General features: G+C 43.2%; 1 protein-coding gene across 1 annotated transcript in view; it reads right to left on the reverse strand.

Annotated features, from left to right (window-relative positions):
- LOC310987720 (A disintegrin and metalloproteinase with thrombospondin motifs 20) overlaps window positions 1-26,990 on the reverse strand; it is a 140,016-nt gene that overhangs the window by 109,467 nt on the left and 3,559 nt on the right. The window contains exon 3 of the mRNA XM_083974119.1: window positions 23,115-23,262. Within this exon, the coding sequence (XP_083830245.1) occupies window positions 23,115-23,205 (91 nt within the window). The 5' untranslated portion in view covers window positions 23,206-23,262. The remainder of the gene's footprint in view (window positions 1-23,114; window positions 23,263-26,990) is intronic.

Genomic DNA, 26,990 nt, shown 5'->3' on the forward strand with positions numbered 1-26,990 from the left:
GCTATGCATTCCTTTAAAATTTTATGGATATTTTTTGAAGCTGTATTGTAAACAACTTGTAACACAAGACATTGCCAAACCATTATTCATTAAAACAATGCAGAAATAAACTCTGTTAGAGAACCATATAATTTCAAAGAAGCAGTATCAATGTACCATTTTTGTTGCCAAATCAAATCCATATGATCTTTCACTGTGGTGTAATAGGAGCAACATCTTGACTCTGAAACGTATGAACAGGAAGGGTATCTAGCCTATGCGTCAGTATCACAGTTTATGGAATTCATTCCTATGCTGTCACTAGTCCTAGAAGTTAATAGCTCCAACCACAACACTTACACATTTAGACTCACCAGGATGTAAACCACCAGTATCTATAGCAAAATCAGTCCCAATGGTGGTGCTACTTTTAAATGATTCAAAATGAATCTCAAATTAGCTCTGATCAATCAGCTTTGAGTGACTGACAAAAGGAGGAACAGAGCAACAGCACTGCCCATCAGTTTGCTGATGAATTAGAAAGGCTAGCCTAGCCTAAAAAAAACAGAAAAACATTTTATTTAACAAAATGGGGTGCAATGGGGGGTGTCAGGGGAACCATGACTTAAGAGATGCTCTCGTGTGTAGTAATTAAGGAGCTTTGTCCATCATAAAATATGCTGAATGTTAGTGAATATCTTAAAGCAGAAGTAAGCGATCCGGTTGTTTTGGCTAACTTTTTGTCAGCCGATGGAGTTAGCAGCCCCCGCCCTCGTCATGGATCTATTGGTCCTCGTCCCTACGTCACCACATTCACGCGCATCCCTTGGCTGCATACACAGCCCTTCATGCCGTTCTCTCTCCTCATTGGATAAAGGTTGTAGGATACAAGGAAGTATACAAGAAGTTTTCTCCTCGGCTTACAGCAGAGCAGAGTGACTGAAAGACCCGTGTTTCGGACCAAACACTCTATGTAAGGGGGCTTTCACACCTACCTCGTTTGGTCCGGACTTTCGGACTTTTCAGATAGTTCGGATCAAATTGACTGGTGTGAAAGCTCCCCCGGACCACGGTCCGGACTAAAGACCGAGTCTTTGGTCCAGCCTCAGGAGGTGGTCTCGGTCCGGACTATCCTGGACCAAGGTCCGCTGCTGCGTAGTGTGAAAGCATTTTTTTGGAAGGTTCGAACTATCAGACCAAACACAGGAAATAACGTCAGATTCGCACGTGCCGAAAAAAGTAAATAAACAGAAAAAAAGGAAAGAGGAGCCACGGCAACCGGCGGCAACACTTGGGGAGAGGAGGAGATCATATTATATCCAGATTTGGTCAGAGGGATGGGTGTGTCAGTGTAGGCTACACTTGTAAACGTTTACACGGAATTAAACAGTAGAGTCTTTAATATAAATCCCCAAACGATACATGCATTTTTTTATATAGCCTATTTTTTATATATATTGACCCGAATATATATTTTTTCCGCCGAAAAAAGTCTGAAAAAGACGGATATTTATCAGCGGGTGACACCAAACAACCTCTGCCCCAGCAAGTCAGAGCTTTTATTTCTCTCACACTCACACACAAGTGACCTGGAGAGATGCAGCCGCATCTGACAGGAGGATCGCGCGTGTGTGCGCATAGCGTGTGTGTGTGTGTGTGTTCCCCTCCACTACACAAAACAGCTGATCGCTGATCGCTGCCACTCTGATCAATGAGAGCACGCGGGACAACCCTCTTTTTTTCTCTCCTTTCATCAGCTCTAAACTCACTCTTCTGCACCGCGATTACAAACCACAGCGTGCTTTGCAGCAGTAGGCTATATTTTTCTTTTTCTTTTTTTTTCTTTTTTTACACATATTTTTTTTTTTTTTTTTTCAGAGCACTTTCTATGCGCTAACGTCAGACGCACGCTCATCCGTCATGACGTCGGTAGATCCTTTAGTCCGCTGTCATAATAGCAGTGTGAAAGCGAACTTTACTGGACTATATAGGAAACAATGTAACAAAAAAAAAATTAAGTCCGGACCTTGGTCCGGACTATTAGGTGTGAAAGCGCCCTAAGTGATTGCTGTCGGAAGATAGAACTATTTAAGACTTAGGGCGTTTTCACACCTGCAGTTGTTCCGATTCAGCAACTAAACCGATACAACTGTTGCGTTCTTTTTTCTGGGCCGTTTGTGTTCACATCGCATAAGCGGTACAGCGCTTTGCACTGTGGAACAGCGCCGTAGCAACGGCCCTAACAACACCCCATCAGCTGATCAGCAACAATGTCAACAATGAACCGCGGGCTGACTTGCAGTAGTGAGGAGGTTCAATTTCTTATTAATATTTTGGGCAGACGAGTGTTTAGTTGAAGTTCGATTTAAAAAAAATGCCCAAGCTGACTGGTTTATGGCTGGGGCGAGACCTTGAAGTGTGCCTATAATGTGCTATAGCTACAAATGTAGTAGGCTAGGTTTAGGCTACATTATTATTATTATTATTAGCCTATGTGTGACCAAGCGTGCTGTCCGGCTGTCTCAGTGCTGAAATGTGAATGAATGACAGAGCGTGTCACTGCCCGTGAGAGAGAGACAGAGAGAGAGAGAGAGAGAGAGAGAGATGCATTGCTGACCTGGGCATTGTTTCTTAATAGGCCTAAATTAGAAAAACTTTTCTTATCATTCCCCTTTTCCGTGCATGGTTGAAGGAGATTGGCTTGCATCCACGCTCCACTCGCTCCTGCGCTGACAGGTCCCCGCATGTCACATAAACCAGCCCCGGTGTGTGGACACCGCATCAACTCGCCACCCGCATCTATTTAAACTCCGTCACTTTGTTTTGTTCTTTTGCCCTGATGAAAACCTCCAGGTCGAAACATTTGCCATGGAGACAAAACTACAGCAGCAGTTTAATTGATAAGCCAATTGATTTTTTCAGCGCAGGGATCAAGAACTAAAAGGCAAAAAAAAAAAAAAAAACCCACCGCGGACAGCGCAGCGCTTTATCCATCATGCGTTCACACCGGCGTGTGTGTGTTTGCAGTGCATGTTAAATTGGGGGTCGCAACTCAAAAAGGTTGAGAACCACTGCTCTAACACCTACAGTTTGACTTTTTTTTCTCTAGTAAACGGGCAGCGTATGACTAGTTAGGGGTTGTTTGCGGAGCTCTGCCCGGTGCTGATGGCCCGCGGCGGATGCTTCCTCCACACAATGCTGGTGGACTCATGGCTTGAGTTTGCGTCTTTCTTTTTTGCCACCGGCTTTCCTGTTTTGTGTAGGAAATGTTATTAAAAGGCCAAGACGACACGCTGCTGATGCTCCATTATGTTTTTGGGGCAGTTGCCCGTGGTCCTCCTCCTCCGGTTGCCAGGTAACCAGTCAATCTGTTCCGATACATGTGTCGGTTGCGTTCTCACTACAAACGAACCGCTCCAGGGCTCGGATGGAAACGAGCCGAGACCGCCTCTCCCAAGCGATCTCGGCCCGCTTGTTTTGTTCCGCATCGAGCGCGATTGCTGTGTTCACATCTGACCAAACGAACCGATATATGACGTAAACGCTCCCTGTTTCGGAACAAATGGTCAGGTGTGAAAACGCCCTTATATTAACACAAACATTCCGCTTACTTCTGCTTTAATGTAACTCACAGCAGATATTTTGAATTAGCATTGCAATAGCAAAAGCGCAGTTGTTACAAATAACACAATATTGATACTGTGATACTGTTCTGTTCAAGCATCCCAGTGGGCCATGACAGTGTAACAGTGAGGCAGCATGCACAGTATCAGGACCCTGAAACCACAGCAACTTAATCAAATTCAGCCACCACTTACAGAAGTAAACATGTTTCCATGATCACTTTTACGTTGATGGATAGAGAGCAGCAGAGGGTTGGAAAAAGCTTTGCTGGATCACAAACTATATGTCTGATGTTGAAGTGGGAAGATTAATTAGGTGGCACTGATGCTGTTACATTATTAGAGAACATCAGGCAATACTTTCTTTGCCAATGCCCGTCCCACAAGAATAATAATCAGTTCTCAAAATCCTCCGATTCAGAGACTTTAACACGACAACTACCTGCAGCCAAGAGGAAATGGACCCAACATTTGGTAGTCAGCTGTCCACTTTCACCCTATCTTCAGACATATGTAGACAAACAGTCTCCTGAGCTTATTTAATCATGTTATCTGTGTACGTGTGTATGTGCATGTGTGTGTGAGTGTGTGCTGCGTCTATGCAGTACAGATGTATGTGATTTCTGTTTGTTGCAACAAAGTCAAATCTGACGCCAGATTATTGTTTGAGGCTACTTATCTCATACTGAACTTCAAAAGATCCTGTATTCACAAATCTAATCTTGATTAAATACCACCACAATGAAGACCTCATTTCTCTACGCATTTACCTTAACAATTGTATGAAGTAATCCCCCGTGATTTGATAACAGGTATGATTTGGCAAGATCACCATAGGCCTACAGATATGAAACTCTGGGGCAAATATGAAAGAGAAAGTAGATGCACTGTTTGGTTATAAGAGCCATTTGTCACAGCCATTGAACAAACCTTCCAGATTACAAATACCTAATCCAGAACAGACACTAGGGATTGAAAGTTTGAAAAATGAAAATATTTTATCATGACGTGTGGATCACTCATTGCAGCCTGTGATAGTTACATACTGTCCTACAGTCTGCATGAGCTATGACCTTCGGCAGCTCATGACATCAGAGCCTCACGAGAAAAGGTTCAGTACCTCTTTTTTCTCCACCACCTTCATCCGCTCTCCAAGCAAAAGGGGGGGGACGGGGACCCATGGGCCTGTTTCAAATCCAAAACTGTGTAAATCCTGTGGCGTAAGCAGTCCAGGGAGGAGGATAGTGTTTGGTGGATTAACCCCAGTCCAGGTGGTCTTCATTTAGCCCTCTACGCTCATAAGAGGCCTGTGAGCTGCTGCAAGGGCTCAGCACGTGGTCATCACAGCCTCTACCTAGTTGGGATCACCCATCAATCCACCTCAGTTCGTTTTTTTTTTTTTTTTTTTTCAAAGGTCCAGTGTGTAATATGGGGGTAAAACCGTGATATCTAGCATTCAGATTCTAGTTTGCAGCGTTCACCCGCTCTCTCTCACCCTTCCTGTCGGCAAAATGACGGTGGCCTCCGAGGATAAAAAAAACGTGTTTACCACAACTGGGAAGACTGGGAGTATTTCAGGAGCATGGAGCGATGAGGTGAAGAGCTAAACCATTTTATGATACGTCTGCTGTTTCCAACTCCTTCTTCTTTCCTTACGCCTTCTTCTTCTTTGGTTTATTTATGCACACGAAACTCGCGAAAAAAGCTCTCAGTCTGTCATACAAACATGGCAGCGCAAGACTCTTGCTAAAAGAATAATAATAAGCCTTGCCAATTATTACACACTAAACCTTTAATACGTTTCATTGGCATCTACCAAGGGGGCAGTTGTGGGTCTGAGAAGTGAAGCTCACTTCCGCGTTCAAAAAACTGCAATCCCCCCGGCTTCCTCTGGGGGCTGGTGTCAGAAGGGAGCATTCCCCATAGACCCCCATGTTAAAATCGCTGATTTTACATCCTCAGTAAACATGTTAAAAGCCTGGTGTCAGAACGTTTTTTTTTCTCAATCGATAGTTTCTACCCCCGCACACACTCTGAGGGGGGTGAATTTTTTTTAACTCTACCGTTTTACTGTTATTAGGTTAAAACCCTGGCCAATTAGGGCGCGAAAACGTTGAGTGACAGGTCCGAGCAGCTCCGTGGACAGCTGCTTTGAGGCCAGTGGGCGGGTTCTCGGCCGGCCAATCCAACATGGCGCTGTTCAGGCCGCCATATTTGAGTCACAAAAACGACTCCCCAAAACCAATGGGTGACGTGTCCACGGGTCCATTCTTTTTACAGTCTATGGCATCTACCTGTTAGGGTGAAAACTGTCTTAACACTGAATGTTTGCCTTTTACTGAGTTTGATATTGTGCTTTACTGACTAACAAATAAAACAGAGCGCCATTGTCTCACTGACTGATGAGATAGGGCTGAAGCATATCTCATCAGAACTAACACTGAACATATTCTCCACTTTGACATTACTGATCAACACTGAATATATCTCACTGATGATTGTTTTATTAGATTGAGCACTTGGCACACATTTTACCCAATTAAACAAGTTAATCCTATGTGTGGTGTGAAACATTTGCCTTTATGTACCTGTTTATGCATTCACTTTAAGTAGTAGTAGAGTTTAGCCTTGTGTTTTAACTAACCTGTTGTGCCTTATATTTTTTGACTAACCCATTGAGTTTAAAGATAACTGAAACTTGTAAGCAAACCATATAGATTTATGTTGAGCCTGATTCATAATGCAATGAGTACCAGTAACCTGTTTGATCATTCAGAGGTAAACTGAGGGCACACAGAGCCACAGTGAAAGCAAAACATCTCCAAGGCCGAAGGTAGGAGAGGATGAGAGGTCTGTGGCCCGCTGAATGAAGCATTGTGAGGAAGAGTTTTAATGGTCTGTATTATCTGCCCTGACCCCTCAGACACCTGGGATGGAAAAGTTATGTCAGTGTAGGGAGGGCTTTGTTGTGTTTCAGGCCCAGAGGTTCGTGTGCTGGGAAGATGGGATCAACATGTGCCAGCCAGAGGGCACCAACGAAGGGAGGGCTAAGTTTAAACCACAGCCACTCTCCACCTGTTTCTGACCAATAAGAGTTAATTACACACACATAGTGCGATTTTATTAAAATCAATGTAACGTTTTTGAGAGAAGACAGAGAATTCTCGCTCTCTTGGGATGGTGGTTGCAGCTAACTGCTTGCAGACTGCGATTTCCTGAACAGGAGAGTTTCTTGTATCTGATGCCTTTGATGATCCAATTTAATAAATAGTTGACCGGAACGTCGTTGTTTGTCCTCTCTTGGAATAAACGAACACGAATGTCAGCTTTCCTGTTTTTTCATCCTGACATACCTCAACACTGCAGTTCATAAAATACTGTTGAATCTCTATTGGGCATGATGAGGACCACGATGAACTGCATCTCACATCTGTCTCACATCATGTCTGTTTTGCTGTTGTGTTATCAGGTTGTTAGAATTAGACAGATGTATAAAAGCAAAGCAGGTGGAAGAATAAATAGTAGCAACTTTGAAAACATAAATAGTAGCAACTTTGAAAGCGACATGTTATGTTACGCTACGTTACATTAAGTTACGTTACGTTACGTGACGTTGTTGTTTCCTGCAGTGAACAAACTTTCTCCTTCCATATGAGGCCCATGCCTGGGTCTAAGCTTGCGTAAGTGGTAATCTACGCTTTATTTATTGCATTTATGACAGATTTTCCGATAATCATGATAATACAAGGCAACAAAGCAATAGTCTTGATGTAAATGAACTCTTATTCTCTGATGGGGCAGGAGTCTCCTATTGGACACAGATGTTTGAGGCAAGACCACTCCGCTTCTGTGTGAGCTTTGTAAAGGCAGTAAAGGAAGTGTTACGCTTTCAATAAAAAAATAATTACGTTGCTATCATCCGGCGTTCCTGAGATAGACGCGAAAGAGTAAAACAGTACCCCTGCCATTGTATACGATGGCACCGACATACAAGGTAAATATGATCAGGTGTTTCGGGAAATAAAGAAGAGGCAAAAGAAGAATAGTGAGCGTAATAAGTACCGGAGGAAAAGGAAGAAGATGACAATCGTGATGACAGGTATTATAATGATGAACTATAAACCAAACAACAAGACAAACCCAGGTCAAACTTATTCATATATGTCCTCCTCTATACATCTCCCCCAGCTCATCAGATGGGTGCTTCAGGTATTGTCCCCATGCTGGTTAGAGCTTGAAGTTGTGTAAACAGGTCTAAATGGCAGGGAAGCTGCTGAAGATCTGAGAGAAACTCTGATCAAAGGCACCTTTACATGCAGCCGGTGTCAGTGGTGTGCGTTTGTGTGTATGTGTGTGTCCCCGCAATGAGATGACAGACATAGATCTGTCTGGTGTGGTTCCTTCAGAGAGGCCCTGTTGCATTTCCACACCCTCTGTTTGCACAACTTGAGCTATGGAAAGCGCGCTCACCTGCACTCAGCCTCGCACAACACCTCACATGGACTCCTCCTCCTCCTGCCGGACTCAAATGAGTTTTTAAAAAGCCAATCTGAATGCTGACATTTTAAAGAAACACACCGGAAACAAATCAATAGGGGCGTTGAGGGTACAAATTACTCGGCCTCCGCTAAATGGACGAGTGGCAAGTGAGTGACAGACAAATTCCCAGGTAAAAGGCTTTGTGAGTTAAAGACACCTTTATCCTTGACACCTCTTGAGCAAACAAAGAAAAGGAGAGAAAAGAAAGAGGAAGGGTGAAAGAGAGAAAAGCTGAGGGGGGGTTGAGTTCAAGACAGCTTCCCTACTCAGCAAGAGCTGCCTTTGAAAATCCCTTCAACAAAAAGAAATGGGCCAAAGTAAATGTCTTTCCAGGAAGTCCAAACTCTGGAGCATTTTTGCTGATTATTGTTCGAGGTGACATTGCATGAGAGCTCTTTTGGCTAGGCTGCTTCCATGCAGTCCAATCCCGAGGTAAAGGGACCACCCATTAGCCTTGTCTGAAGAAATGCCCATTCAGTCTCGGCGCCTATTCACAGACCTGCCTGTCTCTCAAGCCTTGCTCCTGGCCAGGGATTGTAGCTGAGGAGTAAAGGGGGAGAGGGGGTGGTGGTAAGGTTCCTAAGAGCAGAGATGTGGGGAATGAAGCCTGGTTGCTGTGGGCTGCCGAAGGGGCAAGAGCAAGCCGAGGAGTCGAGGGGGTCTCCTGCTGAGGGAGAGCAGGGCTTTGATTCACCACTCGGCTCCGCTGCCGTGTCCCAGAACAATCAACAGCTAAAACCCCAGGGGCCAGGCTTGGTGAGAGGAAAGGTTAGCAGTAGGGTGGGCGCATGTTGTGCATGGTAGTGACAGTGACATTGACAATGATGGGGGGACAATGTGGCGGCAAGCAGCTGTGTGGGAGGTGACAGTGGGGTGAGGAGAGAGGTTGAGTCGCGAGTGAAAAGGAGTAGGCTTCATTTGTGGGCCGGCCGCCATTCGCTCGGAGTGTGTGTTGAAATTTGGGCGCGTTTGTCGGCTTTTAAGGTCAAATTGACCCAATCTGTTCCTTTCCTCCATTCTTCCTTCTTTCCTTCCTTTCTCCCTTCATTCCACAATCTTTTCTCCTTTCCTTCATTTGTTTGTTCCTTCCCTTTGTCCTTACTTCTTCCTTCCTCTTTTGATCCAATTGACCTGATCTGTTCCCTCCCTCCATCTTTCTTTCCATCCTTTTCCCCTTCCTTCTTTCATCCCTTCTTCCTTCCTTGAACAAATCTGTTCCCTCCCTCCATCTTTCTTTCCTTCCGTTTCCCCTTCCTTCTTTCCACAATCCATTTTCCCTCCCTCCCTCCCTTCCTTCCTTCCTTCCTTTTTGACCCAATATGTTCCCTCCCTCTTTCTATCTTTCCTTCCTTTTTCCCTTTGTCCTTCCTTCCTTTCATCCTTCCTTGACCCAGGAGGACAACAGGAGGGTTAAGTACCGTTTTTGTTTTGTTGGCTTTGATGTGATGTGTGCAACTGCAGGAATCACAAAGCCAGACTCATTTATTGAGGCAATACCTATAGCTCTATAGGTTCACCACTTGGACATTGGTCAGAGGAAGTGTGTTTATGTCCATCTCTGTCATTGTCTGTCAGCTGTTGGGCTGAAGGGCAGACTTGACAGAGCCCTCATGGCTCCAACAGATGGGATCGGACCCACCTGAGTTCACCCTCACGTGTCTGCTTCACATTACTGTTCCCAGCGTCTGACAATGTGGCTCACATTATGGGAATCTGCGCAGCACTGCGGTGAGGTCGGAAATTGATTCAGATAGTGTGCATTGAAGGGAATGACCTAATTACTTGGCAGTTCATCAAATGCAGGAACCTCCCTGAGAGCTACTCACAAATAGACCCCCTCCAACTGTACATTTTATTTGGTGTCCCCAAAAATTGAATTTCCTTTGACAGAGCAAAGAGCTTTGGGAGGTTTCCTTCGATTCAATGCCTCGAATGAAGTCGATTAACCTGTAGGTTTGTGTTACGGCCCGTGCAGCTGGGAGTGCTCGTGGTCCAAACCCCTGTCAATCTGAAATGATGATCGCTACACCAGACACAGGTCCCAAGGTAAGAAAGCAATTTTCAGCTTTACAAGACAGATAGTAGTAGTAAAGTATGGATTTATACTGACTTCCACCTGCAGCACCGATTGTCCTGTTCCACCAACTCCTGGAAGTACAGTGCAGTACACATACGTTTGAACCACTTCAATGGGGGCCACTCATGTCTGAAAAATGTAATTTGGGGTGACTGAGCCTGTGTCGACGCACCAAGAAGGAACTTTAAGACCAAATATATGTAGTATGTTGTGACAGTCCAGGAACGCCAATACACACACAACCTACAAATATAAAATAACTGTAAATATAGAATATATACAGTTATCATGAAGCTGGGCAGGAAAACAAATGACAATGTGTGGAAGTTGCATGAGAAAAGATGCAGTGCAAGATAGGAGAATGACTTCACAGAGCTGCCGGGTCAGCAAGTGCGTGTGAAATCGGGTTTTGTGTGGCGTCTTGAACGCTACATGCCAACACAGCAGAAATACTTTGTTTTAAAATAGCCGGTCTCATCCCAAAAGAGACTCCCAACTCAGAACACCTCCCTTCTCCTTGAGCTTGATGGGGCCCAGAGAAGGAGTCCTCAGAATGCTGATAACTCCCCCCACCATTCACCAGCGCTCTGGTTCATATTTTTGTGGAGGTCCATTGACTTTCTCCTTTTCAGTCTCCCTTTAATCCCTGGGTCTGTGTCCTCAGTGGCTCTCTACAGAGGGGCTATTATTCAGAGCCTTATTACTGCGCCCCTCGCGGCTTATCTCCTTCCTGGTGACAGTCTTTTCAAGCCTCTCCCTAATGACCTGGGGAAGCTCACATGCTCAACTTCCCAGGGCTGCGGGGCCCCGCTGATGTCAGAGGGGGTGGCCCCCACGCAGGGGCTCCTGGTCCTGCCAAAGAAAAAGAGAGAGGCACGGAAAGGTCCCGCCACAGCCATCGACTTTCCACACATCCCCTACCTCCTTCCTCCCCTCGTGCAGGTGACAACCCCAAACCCAGCATGCAGGAGGACTCCTCCATGGGTCCAGGACTCAGAGGAACTTGGCCCATTCTGATTAAAATGAGCTCATAAGCTCTGCTCCTCAAAGATGGTGTCAGAGTCTATTTGGACTCTAACACCATGATGCGGTACCTTTGTCATTTTGCTTTCTGCGATGATAGAATGATGTAGACTGTGCCACATCAGGGCCACAGCAGCAGACTTCAAGTAAAAAGAAAAAAAAAGAAAAAACAAGGGATGCAGTTTCATCAGCTAAATGATCCAAACCTCATGTTGATATTCAAAAGTAGTCTGCTGGCTGTATTACAGCCTTTATTCCTCCGCCTTGATTAAAAGTCTCCTGTGGCCAACCATTCATCTTTGTCAAGACAAGTGAGGGGTTTGAATTGCATTTGTAGGAGCAAAAGCTTTTCATTCTACTTACATGGAATTTCTTGTCCCACTAAGTCAAAAGAATGGATCCCCAGATGGGACTTCTGTTTCCAATTCAATTATTCTAAATTGCCTCCAACTTCCCTCAATGTGTCCAAAACACTGCATTACAATGTACAGCAATATGATGCATAGAAGCTATTGAAGCATAGAAACCTCCAGCTGTTTGCAACCCAGCTTGTTCATTCACATGCGATTTTAAATCACATGAATGCTGTAGGAATCAGTGAGGAGGAATGAGCTCTCTTTTAGGTGATTGTGAATGAGCACGATGTCCTACTGGTGCACCTTCCAATTATCATCTCCAACTCCCCGCTGAACCCTGTGGTGTCTTTTGGAGAGGTAAGAAAAGGAAAACGGCCATTGTGCTTTCATCATGTGAGCCTGGACCTCCAGGAAACAATAAGCTGACCACAGTTTGGACATCAGAGCAGGAGCGTTGGTGTCTGCTGCAAACAGGGATCACGGGAAATGTGACACAGGTGTCTTCCTGCTTCCTCATGTGGTATGCAGGCCTGCTGCCCTGAGGCCCGGAGGAAACGACAGTCCTTAGTGTTCGTGTTTGTGTCTCTGAATCATAAACTACTTAAGACTTTGGGAAAACATGTTGAACTGGTTCAATTAAGAGGGTAATGACTTTAGTGAAGCTATTTACTGGGCAAATGGCTGGAGACATGCAGGGTAAGCCCTGAAGGAGATAATATAGCACAGTGTCCCTCTCCTTTTTCTCTTCTTTCCCACATCCCCATCAGGTCCAACTTTAGAGATGTTAAGAACTGCACTGCAGCACCCTACCATTGAGTGCTGCAGGTATAAAAACAGGATATTAGTTAGGATTTTAAGCTGTCAGGTTTTGGTTTTTGGTTTTGGTTGTGTGGCTTAAATAAAGGTCTGTGTTTAACATAACACTTTTCACTGTTAATTGACATTTTCACCTTTAATTCTATGAAAATCATCAATGGGATATTTACTGATGTAAATGGTTGTTAACAAATGGCTAAATCATGTACAGAGGATGGCAAGGATGTTAAATATCATCATGCAGAACATGTTAACTAATCTACCACATAGTCTGCTTTGAAAGTCTCATTGTCTTCACACACACAGAGGTAAGAGCTATAAACTACAAGTTGAAAGTTTAGAAGTGGTGAAGTCCTACAAACATGGAGTAGTTTGAAATTCAAAATCATAAAAAGGTGTGAATTTGTAAAGATTATTTCGCAAAACAAAACCTGTGAATGTCATAGTTTTGGAGCCAATGTAAAAAGCTCATTGGCTTCTTGTCAAGCTGACCAAGGTGATGCCAACCTCTGGGTTGGAAATACATCAACTCTGAGCATTATATTCAGTAAGTGGATATTTAACCTTTGAATGAGAACGAATAAAAGAGTTTCATAAAATTAAACTTAGATTATTTCTTCTGTTTTTATTTGGGTCAACATTCTAACAAGTCCAATGGGGTCAGACACAAATTGACAAACAATAAGAGAAAATGAAGGAATGACTCAACTATTCATTATAAACATCCACTGCCGTCTACAGTCTGACTACCGGACTCAATGTTATCATTGCCTACTTCTAATAGTTATGTCTGAGTAACTAGACTAACTAAACTCGTGTCTTCTAAACAACCCTATCCTCTGACTGCTCCTTTTCCTGCCTTACTTGACCTTGTTATGGCCCCAAAGTCCCAGATCTCAGTGGTTGATGGTGAGTACAATGTTTAGCAACAGATATCCTGAAAATAACCTGCTTTCAATAATTCTTTATCATCTCTTAGATATCACAGTTTGCCATGAAGGCAAACCAAAGAGGTTTAATACATGATATTCATAGATGACTTTTAATTATATAAGACTGTGTAATTGACTTCAACAAAAATCCAAAATGCCCATCCTATTTCAAATTGAGCTGTCGTTTCACCCACAGAAAGGTTTCTGGCAGCAGAACTTGTGGAATCCTGCAAAGCCATCAGAGCAGAGCCACTGATGCCCTTTAACCTTTCGCTTTGAGTATTCATCTGTGCTTTTAGCCACACTTAAACCCACTTTTAATTACCCCCAAACACTGATGACCCCCCATTTCAGCCCCCACCTCCATCAACAATGTTACTAAGGGGACGAAAGAATGCAAAGGCACATCGGTTAAGTAACACAGAATATGCACCAGGACGTGTTCAGTGGAAATAAACAGCCAACAGGTTGAGACACAATCAGCAGCAGCTCAAACCAGCCACACACCCAAAACTTCAACAAAGCATCTCTGCCCCGGTGAAAAGAGGAGGATTATACCTCAAATTTGGTCAAAATCCATTTACCGGTGGAGTCTTGGTAGTAGGCTACCTCCCTTTTCAAATCTGTAAGTGTCCCATTTGTAAATCACATTACTTCAGCCCTATGTGTAAGCAGTACACAGTCAGTGACTTATTGTCCTACCCAATATCCAATGACATTTAAGCAGTGCTGTTATTCCACTACAAATTTCATTATTTTACTGAAAAAAGATTCAAAACAGCGTTCTCTCTCTCTCTTATGTTACGCTGTATGTCACTTAAACTTTTTTAAAGTCCCGGTCTTCAGTAAGAAAACATCTTCTGCACCTTGATCTCACTATTATTATATGAAATACCCTTTTTTCCCTGCAACAGGCTGTAAAGGAAATTTAGATATAGTGTCGTCTTGATCCTGACAAGTCAGCAGTATCCCCTGAGGTCAGACACACAGCCGTTCTGTACCCTGGCTGGGACAGACTTAACCGTTGTGATTATGCATCCTGACAACTGCGTTGAGCTAAAAAAGACCTAGGGACTGTGTTCCTTCACAGTAACAACTGGCATCAAAGGAAACGGGGAAAAGGGGGCTCTGATAATAATGGAAAGTGTTTTGACATCCAGGTTTAAGTAATTATTGGATTTAGATAAGAGGGGAATTCCATCCAATGTGAGGTAAAACAAACAAAACAGGAGATTGCAAACTATTCCACCAACAGCAGAAGTCCCACTGTAGCCTCAGGCAGGGCGCAGCTCACTCACATTACATCATGGATGTAATAACACATGGAACAATGGAAAAATGCATGTTGGTGCAGTGCAGTAGATCACTGAAGGCTCCCTGCAGGGTCAGCATCAGGGCACAAGGATTTCAGTACACAGAAAAAAGTACAATGCCATAGTTGATGAACTGTTTTAACACTTCATTCTTAAAGTAAAGTCACAGCAAGTAAGTCCATTTATTTCAAGTGAATGAATAAGTAGTCATGAGATGTTCCTGACACCAAACAAACTGTGACTCAACATGTTCCACATCCTGTGTCTGTCTGTGTGTTCTCTAATTAGAAATGTTACAGCTAAATGTAACATGTAATCATGGCTTGGAAGGCACTGGTCTTTTTCTCAAATGCAGGTGGAGACAAATACAAATTCTATTAAAGCAAACTCTAGGTTTGAACACTGCAGATGCACAGACTGCATACATGCAAGTTAGGAAAAGCAAACACTGCAAATTGTGTGAATACTCTCCTCTTATCTGCTTTGTGTTTGGTTTTGCATTTATGAATTAGCTGAATTTTGGATGATCCTGCAGTGCACAATGTACATACTGTAAGTGGTGGGTAGAGATGAGCCAAATATATTGTTTTTTTTCCATATCAGAACTTTCAGTGTTTTAGTTCCCTTTAAAGGTACATTGTGTAGGAATTACTTCCATCTAGCGTTGCGGTTGTATATCGCAAGCAACTCAATTGTATTTTTCATGCTGCATTCACGTGAAATTGGTCAGATGGCAGACGGACGACAGCCACTGCACGTAACAGCATAAACAAACTTGTAAACAAGTGGTCCGTCAGCACGAGGCAAAACAATACACGTGACAATATGTTGTCATGGCGATGTCGTATTGTTTACCTGACCTACGTTTTACCGGCTTTCTCTCGACTTCTGTGACTAAAATGACATCTGGTTTGTTACCAACGGCTGTCTGCCCGACTGCACGTTAATGCATCAGTGTAACGCTCCATTCCTCCTCACTGCGTTACCGCGGTGACTTTTCACAGACGCCACCTGGACCTGAGCCGACAGCTCCGGTGTCTCCGGTGAGTTTCCGTGGTTTCCTACCGTCACGCTGAACGCTGAACGTAAAAACATGGCGACACGACATGGCAGCCAGCACCGAGCTTACCCGCTCCGAATGATATGAACGGCAAATTCAGAGCTTACCGGAACACAGTTTGTTGATGGGGGTGATTACTGATTAATGAAAAACATATATTTTCGTGAATAGATAACAGGAGAAGTTACACAATGTCCCTTTAACTTTAACCAATTAATACCTGTCCAGTAGTAAGGCTACATAGACATAGTAGAAATAAATATTAATTTAAATAATAATTAAACAAAAAACATTGGCACTGAATGTTCAAAAAAGTTGTTGTTCAATGTGATGCTACTGTAAATGTTGCTGTAACTTCCAGTCACTTATGTATATCTTTCATCTCCTACAGCATTAGATCAGCACAGTCTGGCACAGAGGGAGACAAAGTGCACTTCCTGCCCTTTGACCCAGTGCTCACAGTCTGAGAGGACATTAGAGGTAATGACACCTCTTCAGAGATCACTGCTCTCTTACCCAGAGACGTTGTTCCTTACATACCAAGCAGCACTCAAACTCATTCCCCTCCATCCCACCCACTGAAACATGCAGTAAGCAAACGTGCTAACCCCCTCCTTCCATCACACTTAAGATATATGAACCATAAAGGGCCCGGTGAGTGTCTCTCTCACCGTCAGTTAACTTTGGCATCTGTCTGAAACACCTCATTTTGTCTTCCTTATCCCTAAGGACTTGTGCTTTGTCTTTATGGAGATTGTATAGCTTTATAACTGCCAGTAAACATTCTCAGGTTTAGTGATCAATCAGATTTATAGTGCAAGTCTGTTGCTGTATCCTGTGTAGATCCTGGAGAGATACACATTTCCTGCAACAGCATCACATTATATCCGATTGAATATTTGCATGAGCTAGAATAAGCGACTCCCCTTAGATATAGATTGTCTCATTCATGTGTTTGCTACTGACAATGGTCTGTGAATGCAATGTTAGGCTAAAAGTGCAAATCATCAGCTAACAAAGCATTATTTAATGAAACAACCCTAGGTCAGAAAAAGTCATTTGTTGGAGTCAATACAGAATGATACTGCTACTGTATAAAGTAAGGCAGCTCTGCCCTTTTGTTATTCGCATTTTGGAGAATAACACCATGCAGCTCTTGCTAAATCTGTTGTCAAAATGCCATCTCAAAGTACTTTCCACAGCATAAAGTTAATGCTGTTTTTATTGTACGTTAAGCATCCAAACAGAGAATATAGAACAAAGTCTTATTACACATTTTCCAGCACTGTCCTAATACAAGGACAAACTAGATACACTGCAGTGTTATCTCTTTATCTCCATGTCTTCTAGATCAATTATCATCACTGCTGGATGGTGACTTCTACCTTCCACCTCTGGCCTTTAAAGGGATAGTTCAACATTTTTGGCAAATTGGCCCATTGGTTTTGCATGAATTTACCTCGAAAACAACTCCGTCTTGTAAGGTTCTGTTATTATCTCATAGCATGGTGAATGTGCAGGTCACAACTTGTCCAAGCGTTTTGGAGTTGTTGATTATGTATTTGATGAGTTTGATGAGAGAAACCAAGAAATCCCATTAGCCTCCATAGCGTAGCTCTGAGCAGCTTGCGGCTCTGCTCCACCGTTCTAAAAATAGCTTGCACCGACAATTAAAGGTAACGAACCTACTGCTATAAGACTATAGGGGTTATGGCAATGGGCCAATTTGCCAAAATGTTGAACCACCCTTTAAGATACTGTCATTGATTTAGCTTTGATTTTTTTTACAGCCATTTAGATTCAGTTGACAAGTGACTGAGTTGATGTTATGTATGCAAGGTACAGCTGATCTGTTAGTTGCAGCTAATTCCCTACAAAACTCACGACCATGAGCTTGGAAATGAGAAGCCCATATATTGGTCCTCCTCTGCCTGGAAATAAAAGATTGCTCAGCATTTTTAGTGATAAATCTGCCCCAGTTACCATGTATATAGTGGGACAGAGTTTAGCAAACAGTAATTTGTCCTGGTTGTCCAAGGGGGACTGCTTGAAACATTGACTTATCTGGAGCCCAATCTCACTCTCCCTCCCTCCCCCTCTTGCTCCTCTTCTAGCCTTAAAAGTAGTGACCATTGCATTACAGAGAGCAAACAGTGTTATCCAGCCTCCTTCAGACCTGGCGGCATGTATCTGATAGCATCGGTACTCTATCAATGACAGACGGGTGTGGTGCGGTGAATTCAAGGATCTGGGATGTATGCGAGTGTGTGTGGTGTGTGTACATGCGTGTCTGTTTTGATGGGTGTGGGGCAGCCGGTGGTGTGGTGTAGTGGGACCTGCTGCACAAACATTCAAGGTGATCTGTCAGGAATGGAATGGAAATGACTGGCCATAACCTTAGTTCACCTATACTTAGGAATTTTTGTGAATGGCAGTGTTGAAACAATGTCTGCAAACGAGTGCTTAACTCCACACTATAACACAACCAATGCATCCATAGACATACATCCACTCATGCAGCAGTGCACTCATCAAATTGTATAAAAATCAAAATTAAGACATCTTAATTTCAAACTTTTTGTATTGATAATTGCATTAAGTACAACAAAAGATTAATGTAAACTACTTAAAGTTGTAATGTCTTTGCTTCATTATCATCAGTACAGTCTTGTTAGAGTTGACTCTGGGCACAGTTTGCTTCTCACCCAACAGCCGCTGTAATGATAATGTCAGGCCTATAATCTGTGGGACTCAGTTTTCCCAACAGTGCTACAGTCTGTACATGCAGCTCTGTACATGCAGCTCTCTCCATGGACTCGGTCTGACACTCATATTCAGCGGGCACTTCTGTCTCGGCTTTTGATCTACTCTTCAATTACACCGTGTAGCAATCATCTCCACATCCCCAAAGATGGTGATTGAAGTTAAAAGGATTCACACTGATAATTTAAACAACACTCGTTGCTATGTTAGACAGCCACAATACAGAAAGCCGAATTTTAAGGAAGTTTGTTATTTTTTTTGTCCTTTAATCTATAATTGTAGATGTATTTATTTTCCGGTTAATTTCCATGCCCTACAGTAGAAATTGTAGTGGGACGAATACAAGCAGAGCTTCAGACAACAGTGTGTGTTTTTGGTTCATGATGACACCCTCAGATTTACATGACAGCTAAGTACTCGGAAATGGGGCCCCTGTTCTGAACATCCACAAGCCTTTCTTTACGTGACAGGTTTTTCCAAAAGGTGTAAAAGGTGAAGCATGAGTGACTCGCTCCCTATTGAAAAACTCCAAAATCTCACACTGGGAGGTTTAACATACAGACAGAACTCATCACAGGCTCAGCACAGTTGTAGGTGCTGCAAAAGGACCATGCAGTATGTGATTTAGGGGGAACAGTAGTCACATTACATTACCTTTACTAGTTTGGCAGAGAATTTTAAAGCTGCTTTCAAGTGAAGGACATCACTAAAGCTTCAGCACAGTAGGAGAGTTGGTGTATGCACTACGTCTATTTCATGTAAGTTCAAAGATCAAGAACAGAAGAGTGCCTATTAGAGCTGGTTGGGCATGTTTAGCCCTGGTTACACTACACAAATTCAACGATTTTGGCCCGACAGACACATTGCAGACAAATGTTCACTGTCATTGAGGGTAAGACTGACAAACGTGTGTATTTACAGTGATTTTTCAGCAAACTGGTGTCTGGGACTCCTCATGACCACGAAACAGAAAGACTGGCATGTCAAAATTTTGTTCTACAACTTTCGCCCAGTGTGACATACTGTACAACATGTTCGACGACATGAACCGCTTGTTCCTCCTGACCGACAACCTCTGAACTCACGCGTGGTCGTGACAACCACACACAATGACTGGTCGGGGGGAAATTTGTAGTGTGGTCACTCTCCCGACCAAGACACGGCAAGACTTCACAGCACTAGGATCGTGTAATCTGACACATGACTATTGTGAATGACAAGAAAAGTGCTCTTAGGATAGAAGAGTGTTCAAAATATCCTTATGATAAAGAAGGATGAACTGTGGCCTGGACTGGAACACCAGACAACATCCTTGGAGGAGCACAGTGGCCAAGAACGAGCCTAAGCCTAAACCACTGCATTTGATTCAGAGCGGCCAGAGCCATTGTGGGTTGATAAGCAGCGAGTGACCAGACAAGTAGAAGACTAGACAGGCTTCTGCACTGTGGATCATGTGCAAGGGTGTCACAGGGTTAGCATTGCAGTTTAGGTAAGAGATAAGTCATGACCTAGACCTACAGCTGTGTAGCGTACTAAATAAAGTAATGCCTGATTTTAGTGCCTTATTGTCAGTTGTTAATATATACTGAATCCTAATTCAGGTTGGCATCTATATTTCAACAGTATCAATAGATGTAAAGGAAAAGTCCTGGTAAAAGAGGTTAAAGGAGAATTCCGGTCATGTTTGACCCCTAAATCATTTTCCTGATGGTCACCCAGTGTTGGGGGGAGCAAATTTTAGTTAATTTTGGTCACGTTTTTTGCTCCCCCCAACACTGGGTGACCATCAGGAAAACGATTTAGGGGTCAAAAATGTCCGGAATTCTCTGTCAAGAAATCTGTCCGTTTTTGACATAAAAAGTCTGACCTTTCTCACCTTTAGTAACCTTTGTCAGGTCATAGAGCAGTTATACTATTCATAATGTGATCATTATAAAAGACCATTTATTTCCGTACCTCTCACACACATGGTCATACTGTCCACCATTGTTATGCTGTTTAATCCATAGACTAAGTCTAAGACGGATGTGCTCAATCCTCCATATCATCCACAGCCGCCACCATTCTGGTGGTCTTCAGCTGGTCTTATTTATAGTCCACTAAACATCGCCACCAACAGTTTTCACTATGGATAAAAGGATAAATCCGTGGGATTAGGATGACTCAGCACTTTAGGTGTGCTTTAGAAGAGCGTGCCGGGCGTTAACTCAGAGTCTGATGAATGCTCAACACAAAAAGGGTTTGGTTTTGGACATTAGGAGGGATGAATCACACTCACAATCTGCAATGAATAGAAACTCAGTGTTTAAGATGAGGAGCAGCAATTATGAGATTTATGGCTTGACCACAAAGAGAACGCGATCCAGGGCTGCTGAGGAGCGCTGACTATGATGATTACATTTCCTTCTGTTCAACTTTTATTTAATCACAGTGGGTTCAACAAGTTTCAACAGAGAATGTAATTGAAAGGGAGTATACATGGTTATTCTATCACCACCACTAATGTAAGCATTAAGAATAAACCCAAAAGACTAATGTATTCCACACTGTAGTTGTGTTACAGTAGATGTTATTTCAGCCACCAAAGAGCACACAGGCAGCCCTTGACAAAAAGTTACAATGTATGTGTATGTTACAGCGTGTGGTCGATAACCTCATCCATCAGCATGTCCTAACAGGTCCTCAAGAAAAAGTGAAGAACAAATACGTTGAAGAATTGTTTTATAGTTTGAAGAATAAACCACCTGAGGCAGTCTTTTGTCATTTTTTGAGCCGAGCAGACTCTCAAGACCTCAAAGCTGAGGTCTAGACCTGCTTTGAAGTTTCAGAGAAGCTTATTGTGAGAGATCGGAGCAACGACTCTAATCCGCCTTGGGTTATTTATCCAACTAAAGACAGGTATTTTTAAAAGAGTATTACAGAATGACAATACGAGGGAAAAAACCTCCAAAAGAGAGAGATCAGAAAACCTTAAACAAATTAGGAATTTGTAAACCATTAAAAAATCTGCTTTTGTATGTAAAGACCTTGGCAGATTAGTGTCCCGGCCCACCTGCAGTTAAAACCCCCTTCACATCTTTAAACAACTCAAAGAAAGTTCCTCCCGAGTGTTTTGGCATTCCTCTCGGAAACTTCCATGGCACAAGCAAGACTGAAAGGAGACCAACTCAGATGTCAGAGACTTGACCCTTGACTCTTCGCTGGCCATGAGCAACCAATAAGAGTCCATCACTGTCAAAGCGATGACCTATAATTTTAGCTTTCAGAATTGAGAGATGAATTCATGACCAAGCCTATGTTTTTCTTCCACTCATCTGCCTATTGATGTTGCTACTTGTTGGTTAATATCAAGAGAATGTTCCCAATTGTAGCACATGTGTTGCTGGTCTCTTTGTGGCTGTGAAGCTATGGATTAGCACTGACGAGCGTTGGATTACAGGGTCCCTGCTGGGATGTCAAAGGGCCACGCTGGCTCCTTTCACTTCTGCCCTTAGTGGAGCAAAGCATCAGTGGCAGGGGTTACCTACCATCAATGATTTCCTTCAAGAAGATCAGAAGGCCTTTTCAGCATTCAGAGTCACTATTGACCTGAAGCAGCCCCCCATTCCCATGAATTACGCCCCAGTTATATCTTGGCGAGCCCACACAAAAGGATCCCCCGTAGAAATCTGGATCCAAACAATGGGAGGTTATAGGCTCAGCAAGAGCCACTGTGCACTCTAGAGCTGTGACCACAGGGAAGTGAGGCATTGTGTACATACAATACAAAGTGGCAGCTCTTATTATAAAACAGATACAAGTTTGTAGCAGAAACTCCACAATGTATGATGGGTGGAAACCGCAGAAATCTGAACTCAAATTAATGTTTAGTACTGTAAGTAAAGTGGTTTGAAATTGCTCATTATAACTTCCTTTTTGGCAGCTAATGACTGTCTGAAGCAAGATAGAAGAGCTGAGAGGTTGGACATAATCCAAAGATATTTATCTCAACTTTAAGAAAAGGAGAGTTGATGGAACCTCTTTTAACATATAACAACAGAAATGGTCAAGAATCAAGAAGCTAATGCTAACCACTTTAAAGGGATACTTAAAGCAGAAGTAAGTGGTCCGGTCGTTTTCGCTAATGCTGCGTTCCAGGCAGGCTTTTGAAATCGTAAATTACAGCTTCAAGTCACAACTTACGACTTTGTAGCGTTCCAGGCAACCCACTCGTGTTTCTCCGACCTGTTTTACCGGTGAAAGTCACTATAACGGCCACTCGTAACTTCCGACCGGTGAACTCGTACCAGATCGAACTGGTACGACTTCACGGTCGGAAAAATACGAGTTTCCTTGAACGCACCATAACAGTCCTCGTCCCTACGTCGCCACATTTACGGCGTCCCTTGGCTGCACACACAGCCCTGCATGCCGTTCTCTCTCCTCATTGGATAAAAACTGTAGGATACGATAAATGTTTTCTCCTCGGCTCAGAGCAGAGCAGAGTGACTGACAGACCCGTGTTTCAGACCAAACACTCTATGTAAGTGATTGCTGTCGGAAGATACAACTATTTAAGACTTATATTAACACAAATATATCACTTACTTCTGCTTTAAGGGAAAAATCAATAATTCACCAATCATCTACTCACCGTCATGCCAAGGAAGGGTTTGGAGAACTTTCGGAGTCATCAAAACGCTTTTGGAGTTCCAGGGGGGGTCCGGCTGGCAATGGATTTTCATATAATGACAGCTCCGCAGCAAATCTCGTGCATCTTGCGCAGCCAATGGGAGCCACTGCTACAACAAGGATAAAAACATAGATCAAATTATTTTTTTCCGAACAACTTTTTCATGTCAGGGCTTCAGGACACTTGGGTACGGACGAGCAGTATGGAGGTATCTGGATGTCTCACAGTGTGTGTTTTGCACAATTCAACAGTGAGCACTATCCACCGCCATTATATGAAAATCAGTTTCCAGCCGGACCCCCCCTGGAACTCCAAAAGCGTTTTGATAACTCTTGGCATGGCAGTGAGTAGAACATTTGTGAATTATCGATTTTGGGTGAAGTATCCCTTTAACACAAGCCCCTGATGATAGTAGAGCCTTGTTGACATGGAAAAACTGGAGAGGATTGTTTCCAAACCTTCAGACCTACTGTCTACTGAATTTCCATCGCTATATGTAACAATTAAACAAATCTAGATGATCCAGACTGTAACCACAGAAAATTATGCACAACACAAATTGGTGACTACCCGAAAAAGCTGAATATACGACATATTATGGTTTTGGTACCAGACCTTTTTCACACACACACATCATTAAAAGTGAAGAGAGTAACTTTCAAATTCATCATTTAAATTTTGCTTGCATCAACATTAAATACTACACTCTCAATGAATGAATGAATGAATGAATGAATAAATGAATGAATGAATGATTGATGTTGATTTATTTTTGTATGTTTCTTGGGGAGGTGCTTTTTATAAGCTCTATAAGCTCCCACACTTACTATTCTTGTTTCATTTCTGTTTTTTGTAATTGTCTTTTCTTATGGTGCAAATAAATAAATACAAATACAAATGAATTAAGGCACATTTACATTAAAATAGTATAAAACTTGTGTCCATGTGTCTTGCTGGGTTAAATTCAGATGTTTGCATGCTTGGCTTTGCATGACTCTTGCATGGCTTTTTGCCAGATATCCCAGAATACACCTGGGTAACAAGTAGCCTTGAAGCAGTGGAGATGCCAGGGGGACAGGGGAGGCTGCCTCTGTTTTTTTCTCATGCTGGTGCGCTCGGCTGGACAGATGATTTTGGGACCGTGGCCAGAGATTTTTGAGGAAATATGAGAGGGCAACCTCCTGCAATCAGGCAGTGTCGGTGACCACTCGAGTGCAACGCAACAGCGAGCTGCCACTCAAGATGCCGCCAGATCATTCCTCAGAAGTAGAGTGATGATGAGCTGCGGGTGTGTGTGAGTGAGTGAGTAAATGTGTGTGTGTGTCTGTGTGTGTGCTTCATCCGCTCAGGGAAAAGACGGAACAAGCAAACAGCTGCTAGAGATATTTTCCTGGATGTGCTTACATCCCTCAGAAAAGAAATAAGGAAGCAATTAGAGCCTGCGTGCACAAGTTAGTGTCTTTAAACAAAAATGTATTTCCTTGCTTTTAATTATTAGTTGACTGGAGTCACATAGCCTCATAATATATGAGCCCTCGTCAGATGTAAACTCTGCTCATAATTATTTGTTTTATAGGATCATATTTTATGAGGTTGTAAGTTTGATCCATATCTTTGCATAGGTTTCTGCATGTGTGAACATCTGTTAAGACTGACCACATTAGTCAAACATGACTAGTTGCAGGCCACTACTGCCCTCTATGTGTTACACAGGTAACTGCACTGCCCTCATGGATTCCCACTTGAGGGAAAATTATCATTATTAAACCAAGCTGCGGTGTGGTAGGGCTCTTCAATGCAGACATAAGTGGTCTGAAATTGTGCAGTAGAACACATTTCAATACAAAAGCAAAGGAAATGTTGTGCAGTCCCGGTGGGGGGTTCCTCTAAAATCGACATTAAACTTGCACGACCGTGTTCCAGCTTGAGAGGAGACACCCTGCGGTAAACTCTCAATGTCCATCGGTGGCACACTGCTAAAGCCTTGTGTGGACAGGCAGTGGGCATACAGACATACATTGAAGCCCTTCTATTGGACCCTGATGCTGTGCCCATACCCCCTGTTGCTCCCCTCTGTTTCACCAAGCGGGTCCTCCCATTCATTTGGCTCATTTGAATTCCAACATGCGAGACCTCTGATGAGCTGGGTGAAGTGTTACACTGCACGACAAGACTGCTAATTAATGGCAGCGACTGTACACACGGCCTCCGTGGTATTGACTTCCGAGTGGGAATCTGACGGTTGAGTTGGCTGCACCTGCAGCAGAAACGCAAGAGAGGATGTTTTTGCTTTTCCTTTATATTGTGAGTGTACATCATATTCAGTCTGGGAGGCTGAATGCACAAAATAGAGAGAATACTAGACTTTAATACTAGGCTTTCTATAAATATATTTAGTTTGATTTGTATCAATACTACAACATTATATATTGAATTATACATTTATATTGATGATTATTTTCATCATATTGGATATGAATGCATAATAACACATTTCTATTTTTCTGGTGTTGCACAAAATGTGCACGGTTGTGTAATCAATGGAGTCACCACTTGTTAAATGGCCAGAGTTTTTCAAAGATTGCCAGAAATACAGGCTTAGCTTTGTCACAGGACTGTAATGATAACAAATGAGAGGTCCAGCCTGGGGCGAACATCTTTTCCCATCTCACCAGCTACAGTCTCTCCTCTCATTTGTCCCTGTTCACCATGTACTTGATTACGGGTGACCTTTTACATATAAAGTGTCACGGGGGCTTAAGGTTCGCCACGGGCCCTCACTCACCACTGCACCTTACAGTATATGCTCGAGTTGAGTGATCGTCTCTTTATTTATAAAGCTACCTTGGTTTGCTTCCCCACTATTTATGCAATTACATCTCTGAAACCCAAAGCAAGTGCTGCTTGCGTTCCAACGACTTTTGCTTAAACACGCCCAAAGTTCATTCTGAATTTGTACGCTGCACCTGCTGCTTGGAACACACTGCAGAAAACTTTAAAGTTAAAGGAGCTCATCAACCTTGCAATTTTGATAACCCATGTGAGAGACATTGGAGCTGCTACATATCGAACTTGTTCTTGTTTTAATGTAAATCCGGAGTCTTAGTCCTGTTGCTTTTATCTTGCATGTATTTTATTTGTGTTGTTGTGTGAGTTTCTGTGTGTTCTTAATTGTTGCAACCTTCCTATGCTGCTGTCTTGGCCAGGCTTCCCTTGGAAAAGAGGTCTTTATATCTCAACGCGACCGACCTGGTTAAAGGGAGAGTCCAACATTTTGGCAAATTGGCCCATTGCCATAATCCCTATAGTTTTAGGAGTAGGCTTGCCAAAATGTTGAACTATCCCTTTAAATAAAGGTTAATTAAAAAATAATAATAATAATGGAGGTTTCCTGGACATCATCACTTCCTCCACCTGCAGAGCTTCTCCCTGGTGATTTAAACCACTCTGGCACTTCTCCCGTCTCTGCCCTTGTTCCCAAACAGCAGGGGGGCCTTCCCTTACTGCTCTCCTTTGCAACTTTTGTCCCTCCTTTGCTCCCCAATCCCCTTGCCTTCCTCCTCTCCTCCTCTCTTGTCGTCACTGTGTGCCCTTTCTTCTCCCTTTGCTTATCCTTTTTTCACTTTTCTGCTTCGCTCCCTCATCTTTCTGACTCTTGCTCTTTTTCTACACTCTGCTCAACACAGACTCTCTGCTCCCTCCCTCCTCTTCCGCCAACACCTCACCACAGCGCATGGTGAGCGCGGCAGAGTCTGGCCTTGCTCGCCATGTCTGCGTGTGAACTGTGTGTGAGGTGTCGGGATCCTGCCACTGAGGTTACAGGAGGCATGCAGGAGA

Source organism: Trachurus trachurus (assembly GCF_905171665.1).
Source record: "Trachurus trachurus genome assembly, chromosome: 6".
In the NCBI taxonomy this organism is placed as follows: Eukaryota; Metazoa; Chordata; class Actinopteri; order Carangiformes; family Carangidae; genus Trachurus; species Trachurus trachurus.